Below are 22,331 nucleotides of genomic sequence, written 5' to 3'. Positions count from 1 at the left end.
CAAAGTACGTGAGACAAAATCTCGTCACCCTCCAGGTCTACTTTTCCAACTTTTTTCCAACCCTAAGTTTAGTGCTGTAAAGGTTTGCACTTATGTGAACATTTGCTTGATGTTCTTGCTACTTGGAATATTCTTTCACGCCACCTTTACCTGATGCTCAACGCTTATCGGGAATGTTTATAACCTCTCAAAAGCCTTGTCTGACACCCCTCACCTGTTTGCCTTTGACACTGCCTGTACCTATGCTATTTGCTCAGTTTTTTCCTCTCTAGATTCATTGTCATTGTGTGCTGTTCCAGAACAGTGTATCATCATCATCGTATCCCCAATATTGAAGACCGTGCAGGACGTGGACTAGTTGCTTACAAGATTCTTTAATCTTTTGGGGGTAGCTTGGCTGTCAATCTGGAATAAACACACTCTTAGCCGGAGAAACCTAATCCGGAAGCTCCGCAGAAGAACAGGGCTTTCTGTTCACCTAAAGCGTTAGTCTTGGAAACCACAAGGGCGGTTCTATAGTATTACTATGAGTCAGCATCGACTCGATAGGAGAGTTTGGAGGATTTTTGGAATACGCGAAGGAGCAAGCTGAGAGATCTTTTTCATGGTGAAATCAGGGTGACAGAATGTGAGCTCGAAATGTTGAGACTTAGGGGCAGAGAGGGAGCCACGTAGTTGAAAAGTGGCCGGATGCGTAATACCCAAGCAAGATGTAAGTCAGGGTCAGGGCAAAGGATCATGAGCACTGCATGCTGGGAATGACTGCTGCACTGCATGCCGGGACTTGTAGTCCCATTTGTCTGGGGCCTTAGACCAGCTCCCTGAGGCTGCACTCAGGCACGTCCTACCGCAGGTAAAGTGCAGTGTTTGGTCATCCAGCACAAAAGGACAAGATTCTCCAAGGTAAGCGCTCTTCAGAGCTAACCTCATTTTACCGTGAGATACCGGGAAAAGGTATTGATGGCGGTAGCGCATGCGCAAACTTGTGTCTCTGCGTGCGCGCGCAGAGGCCCCGGTCCCGACAGAGGCGTCGTAATGCGCGTGCGTGCGCGCCTTCGCGCGGTCCTGGAACCGGGTGGCGCAGGCGCAGTGTCCCCGGGCCAAGATGGCGGCGCGGTGCTCCTCACGCTGGCTGCTGGTGGCTGTGGGGACCCCGCGGCTGCCGGCTGCAGCGGGGAGAGGGGCCCAGCCGTCCAGGGAGGGTGCAGTCCGGGCGTGCCTGGGTCGCAAGCTGAGCGTCACCGCCTTTGCGCGTCCGCCGGGAGCTCGAGGCCCGGGGGCGCTGCTGACATTGAGACCCGGTGTCAGCCTCACAGGTGAGCGTAGGCGCCGGCGCCGAGAGGGGTGCCAGGGCCTGAAAGGGGCGACTCGCCTAGTTTTGCCTACGCGGGGAACGGGGTGGAAGGGTCACTTTCAACTGGGGCTAGATTTGCTGAGGACACTGGAAAGCAGGCGCTAGTGAGGCCCATGTGGTCGCTTGGCAGCCAAGGCTTGGAGAGCAGCCTGGGGCCCCTGCCCGGGGCAGCGAAAACGCTCTGGAGGCCGTGACCCTTCACCTCTCTGTCAACATTTCTGGAAGCGCTTCTGGGCCTGCCTATGCTCCCCTCCCTCCCCACCCCACCTCCTCGCTTTCCAGCCTGTGGCGGTGACAGTGCACCTGCTGCTAGACAGATCCAGACAACCGAGCAAGATCAGACCAGCACCCCTATTTTACAGAACGGGAAACTGGAGGTTCTTGTAGAGGAAGTGACCTGTCCAAGGTCACAAGTCGGAAAAGAGGACTTGCCCAGAGCTGTAATTTAATTAAAGCCTTCCCCGCTGCAGCATGGTTGGCAACCAAATGGCACGCTGCTTCACAGACCTTTTAGGAATTCCTTAAATTAGCCGTGGTGACACTAACCCAAAATACCGTCTGCTGCCCAGTGGAATCCCACAATCTGGCATTCCTTGGGCACTGCCTGTGTACCACACATGGATTATTTCCCTATGGTCCAACCAAACACACTGCCATGAAGTCGATTTTAACTCCTAGTGACCCTAGAGGAGAAAGTAGAACTGCTCCTGTGGGTGTCTAAGGCTGTACATTTTATGGGAGCAGAAAGCCTGTCTTTCTCCCTCAGAGTGGCTGGTGAGTCTCTGACCTATTGGTTAGCAGTCCAGTTTGTAACCCATTACACCACCCGGGCGCCATTCCATGTGATGGGTACTGTTTTTAATTTCATTTGGTGGATTTAAGAAGTTGAGGCCTAGAGACATTCAGCAGTTTGTAGAAGTTCATGACGTTGAGAAGTGGTGAAGCCTCGCTGTGAAATGTGCTGCTGCATCATTGATGGATGTGTTAGTTAGTCTGCATCATGTCTTTCACTGAATGGCAGGCCTGGGGAACCTTTTCTCTGTCAAGGACCATTGGATATTTATAACATCACTTTCGGGCCATGCTGGTCAAACATTTAATTAACTTACCTGTAATGTGGTGGCTGTAACGATCTCTCTTTGGTAAGTCGTGTGCTGTTACCTGGTTCATAGGCCTTCTGTGGCTTGTGGGCCTGACGTTCCCTACCCCTGTTACATGACGCTCCCGTGAGTCCAAACAGTCTCAAGGGCATCTACCATCAACTCCACGTCAACTCAAAAAGATGATTAATGAAAGGCCTTGATCAAGGTAATTTATAAGCGGTAGACTTGTTAAGTGGTTCAGCCCTCGGTTGCTAACTGAAAGGCCAGCAGTTCAAAGTGACCACTACTGCCATGGGAGAAAAGACCTGGCAACCTAGGAAACCTCATGGGACACTTCTGCTCTGTCACGTAGGGTTGCCGTGCATTGGAATCCGTTCCACTCCACTCCAAGACTGGCTTTGGAGTCGGAACCAACTTGATGGCACACAGCAACGGTGTTGTTAGGAAGCTAACGGTGAGGTGTCGGTAATTGTGATTAATTTTGTAGGGTACAGAAAAGAGCCTGGGCTTGGGGGCAGACAGACCAGCCTCCATCCGTGGAGCTAGGTGACTTGTTCAACGCTGTCGAGCCTCTCTTTCCTTAACCATAAAAATGTCTTCCTTTCCTCACACATTTATGGAGGGCCACCCATGGTCCAGGCATTGGGATGGGTACAGCCGGAACAGCTAGCCAGGTGTGGGTTTGGTCAGTGAATCCCTTTTTAAGATTGTCTAGCTGCCACCCATATTTTCTCTTGTCTCTGGCAGTAACCTGCTCCCTTGTTTGTCTAGCTTTCCTCAAGATTATTTGGAGGGGTGTCAGGTGATCTTTGTTCACTTCAAAGTGCCAGGCAGGAGCAGTTGCTTTCAATAAGTAGTTGACTGTTTCTCTTTGTTCAAATCTGAACTCCTCCAGGAGCTTGCAACTCTTAATACATGATGTGTTCGTGTTATGCCTGGATTGCTTCAGGTGCCATAAGAGGAACCATCAGATCTTTAAGGACTGTTCTCAAAAGGACAGAGGCTCTCTTTTCCCCCAGCTGAGCCCATAGCCCTGGTGGGTGCATTCTGCCACAGGTGAATGCATGTGACCGGTGACATCCTTCAGGGGGGACTCTTGTCTCTTAGGCACACCTAAAGCCATCAACTTGGCTTCAAATGTTCATATGGGACCTCGCACACCAGGTCTCACATGCACACACCAGGTCTGCAGTCACAGACTACTGTGGTTCCTCAGGAGCCCTGATGGCGTTCTGGGCTAGCTGCTGGGCAGCAAGGCCAGCTGGTGAAACCCGCCAGGAGAAACATGGGCTACTGCTCCCACAGAGATGGACTGTCTTGCTGTGGGCTGGGATTGACTCCATGGCAGTGGGTGAGTTGAGAACGGTGCCAAGGAGCTCTGGTGACCACTGATTAGAGCAGTTCTACTCTGTGTTCTGGGGTCGCCGTGCATTGTAATCAACTCAACAACAGTGAGACTGGGCAGGTGTGCTTGCCAGAGAACGTCCTGAAGCTGGACCCTCCATTCTTGAGCCCGTATATGAAGGGCTCCCAAAAGTTCATGGGAAACTTGAAAGAGAATGGAATTTGTCCATGACCCTTCGGCAGCTCTCTCCTGGTGTTCTGCTTGGCAGCTGACTCACCGTGTCCTCTGGTTGAGCACATTCGCAGAGGGATCTTCTTTCTTTTTTTCCCCCTTCTTCTTTAGGAATTAAAAACTACCCCTTTGTTTGTACTGCCGCCTTCCACACAAGCAGCCTTTTGGCCAAAGAAGATTTTTACCAGATCCTGGGAGTACCGCGGAATGCCAGCCAGAAAGACATCAAGAAAGCCTATTACCAGGTCCGTGCAGAAGTCTGGTTGGAGAATGAATGCCATGGTCGGCGGCCCGTGTGCCAGCCCCCACAGGCACCATGCAGCCTAGAGGTGGTTCACTGGACAGGCTTCCCCACCGGGTGATGCTGGGACAGCTGTGGCTGAATGAATAAAAATGTGTGTAAAGCGTTAGATGGGAAACCAGCCTCTGTATAGCCGTTCACCCAAATCACCACGCAAAGTTTACAGAGAGAAAAGACTAACTAAAACTTGGGGGCAGAGGGCGGGAAGGAGAGGCAGAGATGGGGACAAATCTCCATTCTCCAGAGCTGGTTTTGCAATTCTCTGTGTTCTGTTCCCTCTGAATCTGAGTAGACACCCTGGTGAGCATTTTAAATGGTCATTCTCGGCATTAAGGTAGCAGTGTGTGGTTCCCATAACCGAGAAGTGATGAGCTTGCCATGCTCCTAGTCCAAAACAGCTCAGTGGGTCGTCGGCTCATAATGACCCTCTAGGTTAGGGTCGAACTGTGTTTCTGACACTGGAAATGCCGGAGTAGAAAGCCCCATCTTGCTCCGGTGGAGTGGCTGGTGATTATGAGCAGCCCAGCGCATCACGACGGCACCGACTAGGGCTCCTCCCTGCCTTGTTGTGCTTGGTGCTGGGAACTCCTGGGATAACTACTCTGTGTCCTTGACCATCTGCCATGTTCTGCCCCTTAGCTTGCCAAGAAATACCACCCAGACACCAACAAGGATGACCCCAAAGCCAAGGAGAAGTTCTCCCAGCTGGCGGAGGCCTACGAGGTACTGTGACTAGTGTGTGTGCAGTGGCTGTCCCTGTGTGTGTCAGTCTGAGGCCATCCCATGGTGGACAAGGCCACCTGTTGGGTTTCCTGGGGCTCACTGTCTCAGCATAGCTCCCCAAGGTCAATCACTGAACCCTGCCTAGTGCACCAGCTCTGTCGGCGATGGTGGGAATCGATAGGTGTCAGATGTCCTCAGAGAGGCAAAGCACCTGGCGCGGGTGCCTGTGCAGAGGGGACTGCCTTGTTAGCTCTCTCCCAGTTCCCAGGGTTCAGGAGATGGGGGTATTAGGTAGCTACGGGACCTGGCAGCCACACAGGAGAACAGCGCTGCTTCAGGACTGCTCACTGAGTGCCGAGTCCTGGTCATGGGACATAGCCACAGCTCATGGGATGCATGCGTTTCAAACAGCAGTTTCTCTCCAGCTCTCCGAACCAGCTGATTATGCAGAAAGACTTTCAGAACCTGCTCAACCAAAGAAGCAGAATCATTCTGACTAATAGTGAGCCTGTGGGTTTCCGAGACTAACTCTTTATGGGAGCAGAAAGCCTCCTCTTTCTCCCAATGTCGGAAGCAGAGGGACATTACTGCAAAGGAAAGTAAGGGATTGTAAGCAGCATCCCCAGGCTGTCCTGGTAGTCGTCCGCTGTCTGCTTCCTCTCCTTGAGAGGATGGGACCCCGAGCCAGTCTCCGACTGGCTGGCTGGCTGACCTGTGTCAGGCAGGGCTTCCTTCCTCCTTTTCCCTTGCGGGTGGCTAGCTCTACGTGACTGGCTCCCTGCTGCTTTCCTCTCTGCCCACATTGGGGTCTGTGTGTCACTTCAGTCCGCCTTTTGACCCGTGTCTCCAGAAAGTCTCCCTCTCTTGGCCAGCACTTTCTTCATTTGAAAGGGAGAGGTGAGAAGGACAGTACACAGCTAAAGAAGTCAGAGGGGAGACTGCTTCTTCCAGCCCTTCGTTGCTCCCTGCCTGGGGGCCCCCCTCTCAGCAGTTCGGTACACGGTGATGCTGGGTGAGTGGGTCTGTCCCCCACTCTTCTCTTGGTGCCACCATTACTGGCACTTGCTGGTCTTTTGTCTCCAGCGATATGAACACACAGTAGTCTGTGGACAAGGGCTCCAGCAGGGTGCAGTTTGCTCGAGAGGTCGCAGGTCAGAGGCTACCCCTGGAGACGTTTTTCCATCAAGGATAGCCCCTGGTAGCTTCCATTCAACTTGAAAAGGGGAGCCAGACTCCCACACTTTCATTTTCCCTTTGGCCATCTCCTTTTTGAGGTGCTGATGTCAGAGCCCCGCCCTGCCTCCATGACTTCCTGCCATCTCTGTTGTTGTTTAGCGTGTGCGTACACCGCAGATCATAAGCCCTTCAGTCCCTGCATGAGCAGTGCTGCCACACGTTGGTGACCTTCACACTGTGCAGACATTCTCACGCCCTGAATCACTTTTGTTTTTCCTTCCACATTAGGAACCCTGGTTTTCATCGATGGTGTTTATAGTTTTAGGGTTCACATTATGTGTGGGAGAACCTGGACTTTCTGCTCCCACAAAGACGTACAGCTCTGGAGACCCTCAAGGGCAGTTCTGCTCAGTCCCCTCGGGTCCCTAGGAGTCGGCATCGACTCGATGGCAGGGAGCGGTTTTACATTTAGGTCTTGGTCCATCGTGAGTGCGTTGGCCACATGGTATGAGATGTGTTACTCCTTTGGGCACAGTGGCCACCTAGTGAGTGCTGTGACTGGTTGACCTTGTGTGACTGTGTCTGTGCCCCTGTGCCCGGGAGGAAGACAGGCCAAGGCCCATGACTCTCCTGCCTTCCCTCTGGCAGGTGCTGAGTGACGAAGTGAAGCGAAAGCAGTATGATGCGTACGGCGCAGCGGGCTTTGATGCCGGGGCCGGCAGCTCCGGCCAGAGCTACTGGAGGGGTGGCCCCTCTGTTGACCCCGAGGAGCTGTTCCGGAAGATCTTTGGGGAGTTCTCGTCATCATCGTTTGGAGATTTCCAGAGCGTGTTCGATCAGCCCCAGGAGGTGAGTGAGTGCCTCACTTAGAAGACGCGCTCAAGTTTTTAACCCCTGCCTCTTGAAGGCAGACATTGAACCACGCCTGCACCTTCCACGCGTCATAACGAGGACTTCCGCTTTGACCAGATAGTCTTTCCATAAGATTTTCAGAGATCACTGGCAGCTGGCCTCCTTCCGGGGTCCCCTGTCAGACCCGAGAGGTGCCGTTCCAGGCTCTGCTCCGGGCCCTGCAGCAGACCAGATGCTGCGTCAAGGCGAGTTTCAGTGCGCTGCTCTCACCAGAGGTTGTGCTTTCACTAGCCTTGGTCTAATAGTAACAGCATGCAAAGGTTTGCGATAGTGTGAGAATGACCGAAATAGGACACAGGAACGTGATGAGCACACGCTGGTGGACAGATGGCACCGGTGGCCTTGCTCGATGCCAGGGGGCACCAGACCCTCCGTGAGTAAACTCGCCGTCTGGGAAGTTCAGTAAACGAGGTCTGCCTCTAGAGCTAAAGTGAGAGGGGCGTTTTTTCATGACATAAATTAGGGCAGCGATTCAGGACAGCACGTGTTCAGGTGTTCTGTGCAGAAGTGATCCGGGGCTATCTCCAACTTACTGAAAATCACATCAGTTGAGCCCTGTCTAACCTCTTATTAACCCCAAGGAGCAGGCCTCCCCCAGGACGAGTCCCACCTCATCATGGTGAGGAGGAAGGTGACTGGCCTGCCCCTTGGTCTCTTTAGTACATCATGGACTTGACCTTCAACCAAGCGGCCAAGGGTGTCAACAAGGAGTTTACCGTGAACATCACTGACACGTGCGAGCGCTGTGATGGCAAAGGGAATGAGCCTGGCACCAAGGTGCAACACTGCCACTACTGCGGCGGCTCCGGCATGGTAAGGGGGCTGGGGCGCCGACCTGTGCATGCCCTGCTGCGTCTGGACCTTCGTTCACCAGTGCCTGGGGCTCTGCGTGGTCCCCTTTCATCCAGCACCATCTGGTCTCAGGAGAGACACAGCAAGGGAAATCTGGTGGGGGCAGTGTGGTTTGGTGGCAGGGAAAGAACCCAGGCTTGCTGTTAGTTGGCCCTCATCTCTTTTCCCTTTTGGGGTAATTTTTTCTTCTTGGGAGCATTTAATAGCTAGGGGAAGCCTGCAGTGCTCCCTTAGACCGTCCACCCAGGTGCACCAGTTGTTCTGTCATTTCTGCTCTGCTCCTTGTCCTGTCGATTGTTGGTGGAGACCCTGTGGAGCCCAGTTCTACTCTGAGGTGCACCGGGTTGCTGTAAGCCACTGGCTTGCACCTTTGGTTTTGTTTCCAGGTACTTCAGGTGCATGACTGTGAACTGGAACATTCTCTCACTTGACTACAGCACTGTTGTGAAAAGTGTTGACGCACTAGCGTTATCTCAGTGAAAATCTAAAGATTATCCTCACGATGGTTTCCACAGCTGTTTCCCTCTGGTCCAGGAGCAGCGTTGCATTAGTGATCACGTCTCCACTCGCCTCACCTGGAACTCTTCCCGAGCCTGCTTTTCTCTCATGACCCTGGTGGTTTTGAAAATTACAGACCAGGTGTTGAATTGATTTGAGGGAAGCAGTACAAACCTTTAATCCTCTGATTCATGACCTGTGAACACAACTGGCTAGCTCTCACATCTCGTAAAAACGTCTGGGTGTTTTTCATAGGCGGACAGGTCTTCCACTCAGGACAGCCAGTGAAGTAGAACCGCTGCTAAGAGGAGCCTGGTGCTGTGCCTCCTCAGGCCAGGGTGGAACACCCCTGCCCATCAGGTGTGACATAGGCATTCCTGCCCCCACAGAATCCTCAGAGATTTCTGGTCACTGAAAGTTCACGTCTCCATCACTAGACTTCTCTAAACCCTCTGTCTTCAAGTTGGTCAGTACCTCCACTTCCATTGCTCTTCCCACCTCACCCCAGCCGTTTCCAACTGTCTGGCTCTGGGGGAGCTCAGCTGCTATGGAGCTGGCTCCCCACTCATGGCATTCCCCCGAAGACCAGGAAAAATGCTACCTGGGATGGGACTGGGTGTTTTGCCGATTCTCGCCAGTGGACTGCCAGGCCTTTCTTCTAAGGGCAGTTAGTTACCTTGTAGAATGTGTCGTCCTCCCCCGACACACTTGGGTTCATCTGGTATTTTTTCTAATAGGGTTCAGTCCTTGTGGGTTTAGCAGATACACCATAGTAGTGGTGCTCAGCCCTTCCCAGTGCACCCTGGGAGTCACAGGATGCCAGTGTGTTCATCACCGTGCTGGTGGACATGCCGTGGTCAGATGAAGGCAGTGCCCATCAGGCTTTTCCATCATCAGCATTCCCGTTCCTCTTCGAACCCCAGGATCATTTCCTAGAGGCCCCTTTCCCTTCCCAGAGCACCACATCCATTGATCATTCTAGTTTAAATCAGTGATTAATGTGATGGCTGCAAAATGGTGACCACTCCCTATCTCTCTCTCCCTCTCCCTCCCTCCCTCCCTCCCTCTCCCCCCCTCCCTCCTAGCATGCCTTCTACATTTCACCGTTGGCGTTCAGCTGACAGCAAAGACTTCCCCTTCTTGGCCATTCTCTTGTTCCTCTGTTTGTCAGTGTGAGCACATGGGGTCTTCTTCCCATCACTGGGCTGTCACCAGGATGGTGGCTTTCTCTGATGTTCAGAGCGTCCCTGATCTGGCCAGTGGAAGTCCCTTCAGGCTGGCCCTGTGTGTTTATGACAAGGCCCCATTGTCCTCTCAGTGCTTGCTACTCTAACCAAAAGGAGTTGGTGGTAGGCTCAACTCGCACTTTCACCGCCCCCAGCCATGGGATCAGTCATTGCTCCAAGGGACCCTAATTCTTACGAGTGTCGAGTGTCATTAGAAACCAAGACTTGTGCCGTGGGTGTGCTCCTTGCTAGGAGAATCGCAGTGCTTCTAAGCGGGCTCTCCAGACCAGGAAATACAAGCACATGTGTGTTTGTGTGTATACCTGTATCTCCATAAGTGTCATCGTCTGTGGATGTAGATACACGCGCACACACACGCACACACACCCCTAGATAGCTACGTCAGAGCAAGCCCTGGTGGTGTAGTGGGTTACAGATACGGATCTCTGGCTTGGCTGCAGTTAGGAGCCCAGTCACTACCGTTGATAGATTATTCTTGGCTCGGCTCGGCTCACCTCACTTCTATTGGAGCAGGCTCAGCCAACAGATACTAGCCTGGGTCAGGGGCAGGTGGGCATCTGGTGTTCATTGTTCCCTTTGATCTGTGTTTTCCTAACTCACTTTCGGCATTGCAAGAAAAACTCATTGCTGTCTGGTTGATGCTGACTCATAGCAGCCCTTTAGGACAGGGTAGAGCTGCCCCTGTGGGTTTCTGAGGCTGTTTACAGGAACAGAAAGTCCTATCTGAACTGCAGACCTTGTGGGTGTCAGCCCAACATGTAACCACTATGACCCCAAGGCACCTGGCATTAAAGGGGAGTGATCCTAAAATGCCACAGTTGCTCAGCTCTAGGAAGTCCCGGGAGTCCCTGGAGCAGGAGACACATCTGCCGTGAATTGGCCTGCTCCTCCCAGACCCTCAAGCTCCTCCTCTCTTCTGTCTGTCAGGAAACCATAAACACGGGCCCATTTGTGATGCGTTCCACCTGCCGGCGGTGCGGCGGCCGAGGCTCCCTCATCACAACCCCGTGTGTAGTCTGCCGAGGGACAGGGCAGGCCAAGCAGAGGAAGAGAGTGGTGATCCCAGTGCCTGCTGGTGGGTCCTGCTGCCTGTGCATGGGGTGGGAAGGGGAGGTGGAACTGGGCCCATGGTGCATGGTGCATATTGCTCACCCTGTCTGCACCAGGTTGGGGGACAGATGCCCCGCTGTGCCCCTGCCGCTCTGGTCTTCGCCACCCACCATACTGTTCCAGGAAGGTGAACACCATCTCCCCTTCCCTCCCCTCTTATCACTGCCCCTGGTTCCCTGCTCTGCAGTCCTATCTGAACTTCCTGCTGGAGCCCCGGAGGAAGATTCCCTTCACACATGTTGCTCCCTGGGTCTGTGGCTCATTGCCAATCCCCAGGGAGGAGCCCATCAGCCTGCATATAGGAATGAGGCCCTGCACATGCTCACCTGTCTTATCCGTGATCAGGCTGTCTTACTAGACTGTATACCCACCCGCCCTGCATGGCCTGGCCACACCCAGGGAATTTGGTCCAGTGAGCAAGATTGCTCTGGTTGCTTCCTGATGGGGCAGGGTGGAACTCGGGGGATAGCTTGGTTGCCTCTGGCCCCTCATCACCAGGCAGCAGGAGTGAGCTGGGCAGCCCGGGCCGGAGCATGGAGCTGGGCTGGGAACACCCTAAGAAGCTAAGAGGTGGGGTCCTGACTAAGTGCTATTCTTTCCTGCAGGCGTTGAGGATGGCCAGACTGTGAGGATGCCCGTGGGAAAAAGAGAGATCTTTGTCACCTTCCGGGTAGGTGTCCCATGTCCTCGTCACCTCAGGGTGGGAAGGGTCCAGGTGGGGACTCCATGGGGGCAGGGCTCTCCCCGTGGGCTTCCTCTTCAGGGACATGGGGCACACTCGCTGAAGGGCACTGTTTCCTGGGTGTTCTGATGATTGACACCAATCAGTTGCTGATGGGATAGAAGTGTGGAAGACTAGCTGTTTTGTACATACACTAGATTTGAAGGCGAACTTGACCTTAGTGTTGTGAAAGCCTTTGATGGCTTTGAAGAAACCCCCCATTCTTACTTAATGGAAGCCCATGTGGGTAGACCAGGAGCACATCTGGGAACACACTTGTGCATACGACCCCTCACTGCCCTGTAATAAAAGGGCGCAGAGCACTTGGAGCTGTGGTTGTGCAGAAGGCTCCCGAGCAGTCAGAAGGGACTGGGCCACAGGTGTTCACAAGACTGGGCCACAGTCAGCAGCAGGGAGAGCAGTGGCTCGAGGACATGGGTCATGGTGTGTTGCAGGCAAAGAGTTTGTGGAAGATTCCATTCTCTCTTCTTTCCTCACCCCACCTCCTCGTGGGTGGTAAGCATAAGAAGATGCTCACAGGAGTGACAAACTGAGCCCAGGACCCAGGAGGGATCCCCAGTGTCCGGGCCTTTGTTTATTTTTGACTCTTAACCGTGTGGTGGCCGCACTTTGCATGTTGATATATGAGACCTCATGTAGCTGAAAGCAGAGACAACAGAAATGCAACCATGAGCCCAGTAGACGGAGCCACCCACGGTGAAGGCAGGACTCAGATTGTCCCCACTGTAGAATGCAGTCAGAGAAGGGAGGTGACTGCTGCCGCGCCCTCACCTCCGTCACGTGTACGAGCTGTAGCCACGGTGTTGGTCCATCTCTGAAGGCCTGCCTCCTTTCCGCTGCCTCTGTGCTTTACCAAGCTTCATGTCCTTCTCCAGGGACTGGTCACTTCTGACAGCACCTCCAAGTACTTGAGACAAATCCTTGCCATCTTTGCCGCTTTTAAGGGTCACTCCCTGGCAGAGAACATCTTTGCGACACACAGTCAACCGCGCTAGTGCCCACTGTCTGTCCACTGGCCACCAGGGACAATGTCAGCCCCGTGATCTCCATAGATGAGTCTGTCTGTTGTTTTTAGCGAAGTATGGTGGTAGTATTTCCAAAGCCAAGTTTGCTTTCTCCTCTTCTCCACGATTCTCCACCACTGAGTGTATTCACAAGGCCTGACCCTTCCCGTTGCAGTATTCCAGGTGGGCAGACTTCCCTTGACTGACAACACAGCGCCCTCCCTCCCTCTGCACTGCACAGTGAGGCCTGCGGGGCGCTCGAGGGGCTGAGGGTCGTCTGCCCGTGGTGATAGACAGTGACCTCTCTGGTCTGTGGCTTCAGGTGCAGAAAAGCCCTGTGTTCAGGAGAGACGGCGCAGACATCCATTCAGACCTCTTCATCTCTGTGGCCCAGGCCCTCTTGGGGGGCACGGCCCGAGCTCAGGGCCTGTATGAGACCATCAATGTGACGGTGAGTGTGGGGCCTGGACCCTGGGGTGAGTGAGGGATGTGGGGAGTCCTGGGAGGTACACCACACCCCCAAGACCTTAGTCACAGGCCTTTCCTTTGTCTGGCAGGTGGATCTCAGGTGTGCTCAAGGGTGGACACAGTCTACTCTGTCCTGCCCACCTTTGAGGTCAATAGCAGCAGCACTTCTTGTGACCTCCCTTGGCCCCAACGCATCCCATTCCCTAACTGTGCTTCTTGAGGCTGTTTCTGGTGTCTCCGGAGCCATACAAGGGGCAGGGGGTACTGGGAAACCTGTGTCAGCAGCGGCGCCCTCCTGTCCTCACCCCCTATCCTCATCTCCTGAGATTGCTGGCACCCAGTACTGACTGCAGGCCCTTCTTGGCGGGCTTCCTGGCTTAGCCAGGTCTCCTCTCTAGAGAAGTGAGCTTGATGACCGCAGGCAGCACGGTGGGCGTGCTTGGTATAGGAGAGCCATGATGTCTTCTGTCCATCTCTGCAGATCCCCCCGGGAACCCAGACTGACCAGAAGATCCGGATGGGTGGAAAAGGCATCCCCCGGATCAATAGCTATGGCTACGGCGACCACTACATCCACATCAAGATCCGAATTCCCAAGTAAGTGCTCTGGGCCGAGTGTCAGCAGGAGCTGTGTCTCCTCGGAGCTGGCTCCCCACTGTGGGCAGGGACTTCCTGCTTGGGTCCTCATAAGAAGAGTGGCAGCCTGTGGGTCGGTACTGGGTGCCTTTGAGTTGACAGAGCCTTGACTCAGTGTCACGTGTGCTGCGTTGTAACTGAGTGCACCCCGTAGGAGCTCTGCTGACCGAGTGTGGGGAGTAGATTGCCACCTGTTTCTTCCAGGGTACTCCAGGTGGACTTGTGTCAGTCACTGAGCGTGTTAACCCTTTGCGCTGCCCAGACTCAGCCAGTCGTTGAGCCTGCCACCATGGAGTCAACTCTGACTCCGGGCAACTTTACAGGACAGCACAGGTGCCTTCCCGGGAGGTTAAGTGAGCAGCACTCCAGGACAGCTGCTGCAGAGCGGGGATGCAGGACTGCCATTGTGGCCGTGGTGCCTGCTTTCGAGGGTCCGTGCTGGCTGGGAGAGGCCGAGGCCGAGCAGATCCTGGCATGTGGTGGCACGTCCCCAGGGGCCAGGCACCAGCACCTGCCTCCCTTGAGAGGGCTCGCCTGAGAGCCCTCACCTTTTAATTAGATTAGGTACTCTCTTAGCTGATTTACACACATGCTTGCATTTGCACACATGCATGTGTGCACACACAAAACCACTATTCTCTGAGGGACAGCCGTATCTAGTGTAGCCGAGCAAGGCACGGCAGCCAGAATAGTGGCACACAAGGTGGGAGCTTCTGGGGTTTCCTTCATTCACCTCTGCCTCAACACTTGTGCTTCCAGCTCCTCTGCCTAGAGTCAGGTGCAGGCTTGTGGGGGGCTGGCTGCCCTGGGGTTGCTGGAGGAGGGCCTTAGCACCGACTCTGCTTGGTCTACAGGAGGCTGACGAGCCGGCAGCAGGGCCTGATCCTGAGCTATGCCGAGGACGAGACGGACGTGGAAGGGACGGTGAACGGTGTCACCAACACGAGCACTGGTAAGATGGTACTCAGGAGGGTGGGATGTGGTGAAGCTTGGACAAAGGGTATCGGGGCTGGCTGGGCCCCTTCCTTGCTGTCTGCATGTGAGCCGGTCAAGGTGAGAGCACCGGGGCCTTCCCCAGCTGTTTGCCCTGAGAGCTGGTGTTCTGAGCTCTAGCCTTGGTTCTGCTGCCTGTCCCGTAGCCCTGGGCACACTCTGCGAGGGAGCTCCTCATCAAAGCCTCAGGCCTGGTGGGATGAAAAGACCCCAAGTCCTCACCCAGAGTGCCATGTGAGTTTATGCCTGGGGCAGGAGCACAGCAGACTCCGAGGCTGCCGGGCAGTAGACTGGTGCATTGCTTACTCTGAGCTGGAAGTCACCACGGCAACCCCTCTTCCGGTGGGACATTGGCTCTGGCTCAGCTACATGTTTTTCCCAAGTATTGGATGCTGCCTGCCCGAGCTGAGAGTCAGTAGATTAGCACAGGAGCTGGGCTAGCTTCCCAGTGAAGAGGAAGGGTGGCCAGAAGCCAGGTGTAAGGGCGGGTCCCACCGTAGCAGCCTCACAGATGGCAGTGTCATTCCATAGTGGCCGTCTAAGGAAAGTTTTGAGAAAAAGAAAAAAATAAAATTTCGATTCCCAGCCAGATTAAAAAATATATATATAGCAGACACTGAACTGCCTTTATTTTGAGCACCTATGAGAACTCGTGAGCTAGTTACCCAAGAAACCATTTGCGTTCACCTGCCGTGCACGGGTTCTTAGGGTAGAGGTGCACGAAGGTTGTAATAACCTCAGAGGGAACGCTACTTGGCACCCACACGAGCCATTTGAAGACGCAGATTACCTGTCCCACCCACCCACCCCAGCCTATTGAGTGCTCCCAGGGAGAAGGTCACATGTAGATCCTTATAATCAGTTCCCCCTTTCCAATCCACCCTCCCATTATCACTACTCTCACCACTGGTCCTAAAGGAATCATCCGTCCTGGATTCCCTGTGTTTCTGGTTCCTGTCTGTACCAGTGTACATCCTCTGGTCTAGCCAGACTTGAAAGGTAGAATTGGGATCAGATAGTGGGGGAGGAGGACGCATTTAGGAACTAGAGGAAAGTTGTATTTTTCATCATTGCTACATCACACCCTGACTGGATTGTCTCCTCCCCGAGACCCTTCTGTAAAGGGATGTCCAGTGACCTTCAAATGGGCTTTGGGTCTCCACTCCGCACTCTCCTCCTCATCAGGATTTCTTCCTTACAACACTAGGTGTTGTGTAACCCTCAGAAAGCACTTTGACCTTAAAAGGTGATAGGCCTCTGGAGGCAAGTGCTGTCTGGTTAGACTCCCCTACCGTGGAACAGCCACCAGACATGCCCAAGGCGACGTGCTGCTTCTGTGAAATTTGATTGTGATTCCAGCAACATGGAATTTTTGATAACTTAAATGTTTTTCTCCGCCTATCATCTTGTCTTTGAGCTGTGAGGATGTTTGTTTTCTTTACATTGAGTTGTAGCCCATGATGAAGGCACAGCCTTTGATTTTCATCGGCAAGTACTACTTAAATTAAAAGCATTACAAGGATCCACATGTGACCTCTTCCCTGGGAGAGGGACAGCAGAGAAGGGGGGAAGGGAGACTCCGGATAGGGCAAGATATGACAAAACAACGATGTATAAATTACCAAGGGCATATGAGGGAGGGGGGAAGGGGGAGGGAGGAGGGGAAAAAAAAGAGGACCTGATGCAAGGGGCTTAAGTGGAGAGCAAATGCCTTGAGAATGATTGGGGCAGGGAATGTATGGATGTGCTTTATACAATTGATGTATGTATATGTATGGATTGTGGTAAGAGTTGTATGAGTCCCTAATAAAATGTAAAAGAAGAAAAGAGAAAAAAATGATTAGGGCAAAGACTGTACAGATGTGCTTTATACAATTGATGTATGTATATATATGAACTGTGAAAAGAATTGTATGAGCCCCAATAAATTGTTAAAATTAAAAAAAAAATTAAAAGCCCAGATTATAGGCAAGGAGCAGGAGCTGTTTGTCTCAGAAAAGAACCGAGGTTTTAGATTGCGCTATGGAAATGTCAAGCATGGTATTCTTGATACTAAAACAAAAGTACAGACCAGAGAACACGCAGGACAAAATGAAACACAAAGCTTTATAAACTCTGGGTTTATGACACCAGCGCAAATAGGAAAGTGATGAGAGACCAATGTGGGGAACCCAGTTTCAACAATTCTCAGATGACACTGATTCAATTTCAGGGGGTAAAAAAACAGATAAGCTACATTTATTTGCTAGAGCCTCTAGTGGGAGGATTGTGTTTAGACTTTTTCATGAAAAGTGAGCATTAATCCAGAAGTTATCTAAGAAGGACATTGTAAAGTGGAGAGAAAAGAAACCAGTGGAAACTCATTTTTCCCAAAGTGATCATTGAACTTTTTTTTTTTTACTTCTAAATTACTTTTAGGATACTTAATGCACTGTGTGTTGAACATGAACCTCCAATCAGTATGCTGGATGTGAGCGTGGTGGTGGCAGTCTTAGTCTTAGTAATCGGGGGTTTTGTAAAAGTATAGTCATCGCATATTCTAGAGAGTCCTTTGTAAGGTCTCTCAAGGCCACGCAACAGCCTGTCTTAAAGAGCTTGTGATTTTGCTCCAGGTGTTCTCAATGCTGGGAGCACCAGAAGGTATTCTCTGAGAGTCTAAATTTCTCCAATCATGAATTCCTAATTTTTGTTTGTTTATGGCTTAAATCACCTCTTTCCTTTTTAGAGATTTCCCTTTGCCCGATTTTCTTACAGCCTAGACACTATAAATCAAGAAGTCCAGACTGGAAAACTTTAACAAGAATCTTAAATTCTTCATGATATCAGGCATTTCTGTTTAATCAGCTTTAAACTACTCACAGACACACCAACTGACCAAAAGAGGAACCAATGTGGCTTCCAGTTTGACAAACTTGTGAAGAAGCTCAAACAAAGATCGAAATACAAACAAGGCGTAGTGTGCTTATTTCTTTTTTTTTCAAATCATTTTATTCGGACCGTGTACAACTCTTATCACAACCTATCTATCCATTGTGTCGAGCACATTTGTACATTTATTGCCATCATCATTTAGAAAATATTTTCCTTCTACTTGAGCCCTTAGTATCAGCTTATCATTTTTCCCCAACCCTCCCTCCCTCATGAACCCTTGATAATTTATAAATTATTATTTCTTCATGTCTTATACTAATCCTTGTCTCCTGTCACCTACTTTTCTGTTGTTCATCCCACTGGGAGGGGGTTATATAGGTAGATCATTGTGATTGGTTCCCCTTTCCCCCCACCTTCCCCTTCCCCTCCTGGTGTGGTTACTCTCAATATTGGTCCTGAGGGGTTTATCTGTCCTGGATTCCGTGTTTCCAGCTCTTATTCAGTACCTGTGTACATGCTCTGGTCCAGCCAGATTTGTATGGGAGGGTTGAGGTCATGATAGTGGGGGGGTGGGGGTGGTGGAAGCATTAAAAACCTAGAGGAAAGTCGTATGTTTAATCGGTGCTATACTGCACCCTGCCTGGCTCATTCCCTTCCTGTGACCCTTCTGTAAAGGGATGTCCAATTGACTACACTCCGCACTTCCCCTCATTCACAATAAGATTTTTTGTTCTGGGTCTTTGATGCCTGATACTTGATCCTATCGATACCTCATGATCACACAAGCTGGTGTGCTTCTTCCATGTGGGCTTCGTTGCTTCTGAGCTAGATGGCCACTTGTTTAAGTTGAATCCTTTAAGACCCCATATGCTATATCTTTTGATAGCCGGGCACCATCAACTTTCTTCACCACATTTGCTTATGCACCTGCTTGGTCATCAGCGATCATGTGGGGAAGGCGAGCATCATTGAATGCCAGGCTAATAGAACAAAGTGTTCTTGTGTTGAGGGAGTACTTGAGTGGAGGCCCAATGTTCATCTACTACCTTAATACTAAACCTATAAATATATGCACATAGATCTATTTCCCCATCATCATATATAAATATGTTTACATATGTACATGCCTGTATTTAGACCTCTGTAAATGCCCTTTGCCTCGTAGTTCTCTCCTCTATTTCCTTTTACTCTCCTCCTGTCCCACTGTCATGCTCAGCCTCCATTGGGTTTCAGTAACTCCTCTCGCCCTTGATCAAGGCCTACCAGGCCTCAAGGCCTAGTGCTTAGTTCTTCGCCAGAATCCCACTAGGAAAGTCAGCTGCTGTTTTAGGCTTAGCATAGCCCATATTGAGACAGTCATAAGGAACAAACTGTCATAATACATGAACATTGTTGACATAAGAGAGCAGAGCTTTATTTGAGAAGCTATTTACTTTAGTATGACTCCTGAAGTCTACAGGCAGAGAGCTTAAGTGGAGCCTGGATTCTTGTCACTTTGTGGCTTGTAGAAAGTAATTCACTTCCAAATCCCACTTCTGATAGCAAATATGCCAGTGTTAAAAATAACAAAAACTTGCCTAATAAAAAAGAAAAAAAAAAAATAACAAAAACTCTAAGGAGAGAAATGAGGGGTTTTTCTTGAGGGTTGGTTTGTATTCTTAGTAACATGCTCTGAAACCTGAGAGAGGAATTCTTATATCAGAAAGGTGAGGGCTATATGAGTCAAAGGTGAACTTGTTCAATGTCTGTCCATTGTAGACTTTCTGGAGATAAACTTAACGCAATTTAGAACATTTTTGCATAAATATCTTTGGGGGAACATTTTTTACTCTTTTCCAGAGCATTTTAAAAATCATTTCCTTAGTTGTAAACTATAACTTTATTTACAAGCATCCTTTCTGAGAACAGAACATTCATATCATAATATTACGTAAACATGACTACATTGTCCGTCATTTAAGATGTGCACACACACACACACACACACACACACATTCATTCCCAAAACGGAAGCAGGGATATAAAGGCACAAAGGGTGTTTGACTGAGACGTCTGCCCCTCCGTTTTCATGCCAGACCCTCAGTTTCCAGGGCATTTGGAGAGGTGGTTGCATGTGGGAGGCTTGGAAGCGTGCTCTCTGAGTTGTAGGTGTGAGTGCACACACACTGACGGCTGCAGTTGGGGCAGCACGGTGACCCTCGCTGGTCAGGAGAGTGGAATCTAGTTGGTTGGCCAAGATATGGGATCATCTCTTTGCTATCTCCCTTAAAGCTAGGAGCCCAGTGATAGCCAAGAGTTCAGCTTGGGAGTCAGGCTGCCTGGGTTCGAGCTCAGGCAGTTGAGTAGATGGTACCTCCTTTGTTCTGTTGTTATGTGCCCCTGAGTCGATGCCAGCTCTGTCAACCCAAGTGACAGAGTGGAACTGCCCATGGGGTTTTTTAGACCCTAATCTTTACAGATGGACACCATGAGGTTCTCCCTCTGTGACCTGGAGTGAACTGCCTGGCCTCTATAAGCCTCACCAGTTAGGTTACCCTAAGGATTGTGTGGGCTAACCTGTAAGCTGTGTGTTCTGCCGTAAGCCCTCTTGGCCCTTGGCTAAATAAGGGGCTTCAGAAAGGTTGTGGGACAATTCTATTTCAATCCCCTTCATGTCGTGTGGTTGTTGGTGAAAACAAGAATCAGCCGGAAGTAGCTGTTTCTCTGTGGTGGCCCCTGGCAAAGCCCTAGGAGTAAACACGGGTTCTGAGCGGCTTCGTGGTCTTGACAGGTCAGGTAGCCTCTGCCGACTGGAGGCAGTCCCTTACCCTTTTCTGATGGGGCCTGGTGGTTTCTGAGTGCTGAGCCCTGGGAGGCTAGGCTTGGTGGGGGCCGGCGGGGACCAGGGTGTGTTGCCTGTGCCTCTGACCCCAGTTCTCTCTGCTCTTTGTGCCCAGGTGGCAGGCCCGTGGATAGCTCTACAGGAGGCGAGGCTAGGCAGGACAAGGAGGGCTTCCTTTCCAAACTTAAGAAAATGTTTACCTCCTGATAGCCCAGCTGAGGTAGGAAAACCACCAAGGTTTTGTTTTGTCCTTTGTTACCCTTCCCACCGGCCTCCTTTCTCTCACTGTCCTGTATCAGCACTCACACCCACCCACCCACCCCTCCATCTGGGGACCCGGTGCAGTGCTGTCTCAGGAGCGGTCCAGCTGCGACCAGGCCCGTTGAGGCTTTTGCATTTGGCGAATGGAGGCAGGGCGGCCAGATTTTCAGGGCTGGCTTTTGGAGAGACTGTTTGGGCGGGGCCTGGATGGAGCCAGGCTGCTCACAGTCACCAAGGGCGAAATGCAGCAGAGCCAGGCCTACAACTCAGAGTGCCTGGATTTCCTGTCAGCCCGAGTACAGGCCCCAGGAGCTTTGGCAGTGGCTGTTCGGTGCTTTGCCCACTGTCACTTCCTGCTTGCCCCTCGTGAGGGATTCTCAACCCTCTCCTGCTCTCAGGGATCAGTAAAAGTACGCCCACAGCAGTGTGCTCCTGTCATGTAACTGTCTGTCTCTTCTGGCAGGAAAACGGTCCACTGGAAACTAGTCTGGACGTGGCTGCCGCTCCGCATGGCCTGGATGAGGCCCTGGACCAGCTCCGCTGCAGCAAGATCACCACAGCGCCTCCCCAAGCCAGGGGCGCCCTGCACAGGCCCCGGGCAGTAAGATGTAGAACCTTAGGGTGATAGCGTTTGGCTCAGGGCAGCGTGAGACAGCACTAACTCTGGGCTGAAGGGGTGGAGGTCTTAAGTGAAGAATTAAAGGCTGCGTTCACAGCTTAAAGACGAACCCTGAGCTGCATCGAGTCTTGAGTGGATTGGTTTTTCTCTCAGCAAACTTCTGGGGTGTCCCGACGAACCTTCCCCAGAAGCTGTCCTGCACACCTCCAGCCTCTCACCCCCACCCACAGGTTCCGCTGGGTGACACACGCTCTCGGTTTGTCTTTAATTCCCAAAGGTACCCAGCAGTTTGAAAGTGGGGAGCTCAGCAAGACCCAGGGGCTCAGGAACTCTCACTTCCAACTCGAGGGCCAATAGACATCCCTCCTCTCCACCACGACGTCCCCATTCTGTTTCAGGCAAGAGTGCCTGTGCCGCCCGCCCCTCCTCTTGGTCACAGCCTGCCACCCGCTGCACTGGTCAGGGGCCCAGTTTTGTGGCCTCCTTAATGCTGACCAGCCTCTGCCTGTTGGGGTCTCACCACTGCTGCTGTCTGCTTTCAGGAGGGTCTCTCAGTTCTCGAGCAAAGACTCTCTTCTCTAGTAAAAAGGCTGCTCAGGACAGGGCAGCACAATGTAGGCAAGCCCCGAAGGGCCTGGCTGAACACACCGTCCCCACCGCCCCAGCTCAGTTGGACACTGCAGCCACGTGTCTCAGACCCCCACACTACCGCGGACAGGTTAACGGGTTAATGAAGAACGTTTCCCCACCGTTCCCTTTCTCTTCGTCTTCATTCATGAAAACCCAGCATCTACTAGTATGATTGAAGAATGTAAAATGAGTCTGTATCAATGTAAATAAGATAATCTACTGCAAAAGATATTTAAAACCTAAAATTGTGGTCATTTCTTCCTTGAAAGGGTTTTGTGTGACTGACATTTGCCACGGGGTCACCTCCATCTGCCTTCTCCAGCAAGCCAGTCAGCCTCAGCCCGCTGTGTGAGGGACGGGTACAGCCTCATGGCCCGGCTCTCACTCAGTTTCTCCCCTCCATCACTTGGCCTTTTTTTTTAGGGGGGGCGGGG

General features: G+C 51.8%; 1 protein-coding gene across 3 annotated transcripts; it reads left to right on the top strand.

The window, feature by feature from the left end:
- Positions 1 to 1,074: 1,074 nt before the first annotated feature.
- On the top strand, positions 1,075 to 22,130 carry DNAJA3 (DnaJ heat shock protein family (Hsp40) member A3). 3 transcript variants are annotated; one of them, XM_075564339.1, is made up of 12 exons: positions 1,075 to 1,316; positions 4,145 to 4,278; positions 4,974 to 5,057; positions 6,882 to 7,082; positions 7,806 to 7,958; positions 10,670 to 10,817; positions 11,458 to 11,522; positions 12,921 to 13,049; positions 13,548 to 13,663; positions 14,557 to 14,654; positions 20,503 to 20,607; positions 21,112 to 22,130. In XM_075564339.1, exons 1-11 carry the CDS (start codon positions 1,106 to 1,108, stop codon positions 20,592 to 20,594), a joined length of 1,431 nt encoding a protein of 476 aa, XP_075420454.1. In that variant the 5' UTR covers positions 1,075 to 1,105; the 3' UTR covers positions 20,595 to 20,607; positions 21,112 to 22,130. The 3 variants fall into 3 exon arrangements, with proteins under 3 accessions (XP_075420454.1, XP_075420456.1, XP_075420455.1); XM_075564341.1 differs by lacking the exon at positions 20,503 to 20,607; XM_075564340.1 differs by lacking the exon at positions 21,112 to 22,130 and having other exon boundaries at positions 20,503 to 20,608.
- Positions 22,131 to 22,331: the final 201 nt, after the last annotated feature.

Source organism: Tenrec ecaudatus, chromosome 12 (assembly GCF_050624435.1).
Source record: "Tenrec ecaudatus isolate mTenEca1 chromosome 12, mTenEca1.hap1, whole genome shotgun sequence".
Taxonomy (NCBI): domain Eukaryota; kingdom Metazoa; phylum Chordata; class Mammalia; order Afrosoricida; family Tenrecidae; genus Tenrec; species Tenrec ecaudatus.
This window is presented reverse-complemented; position numbering and strand designations above follow the sequence as displayed.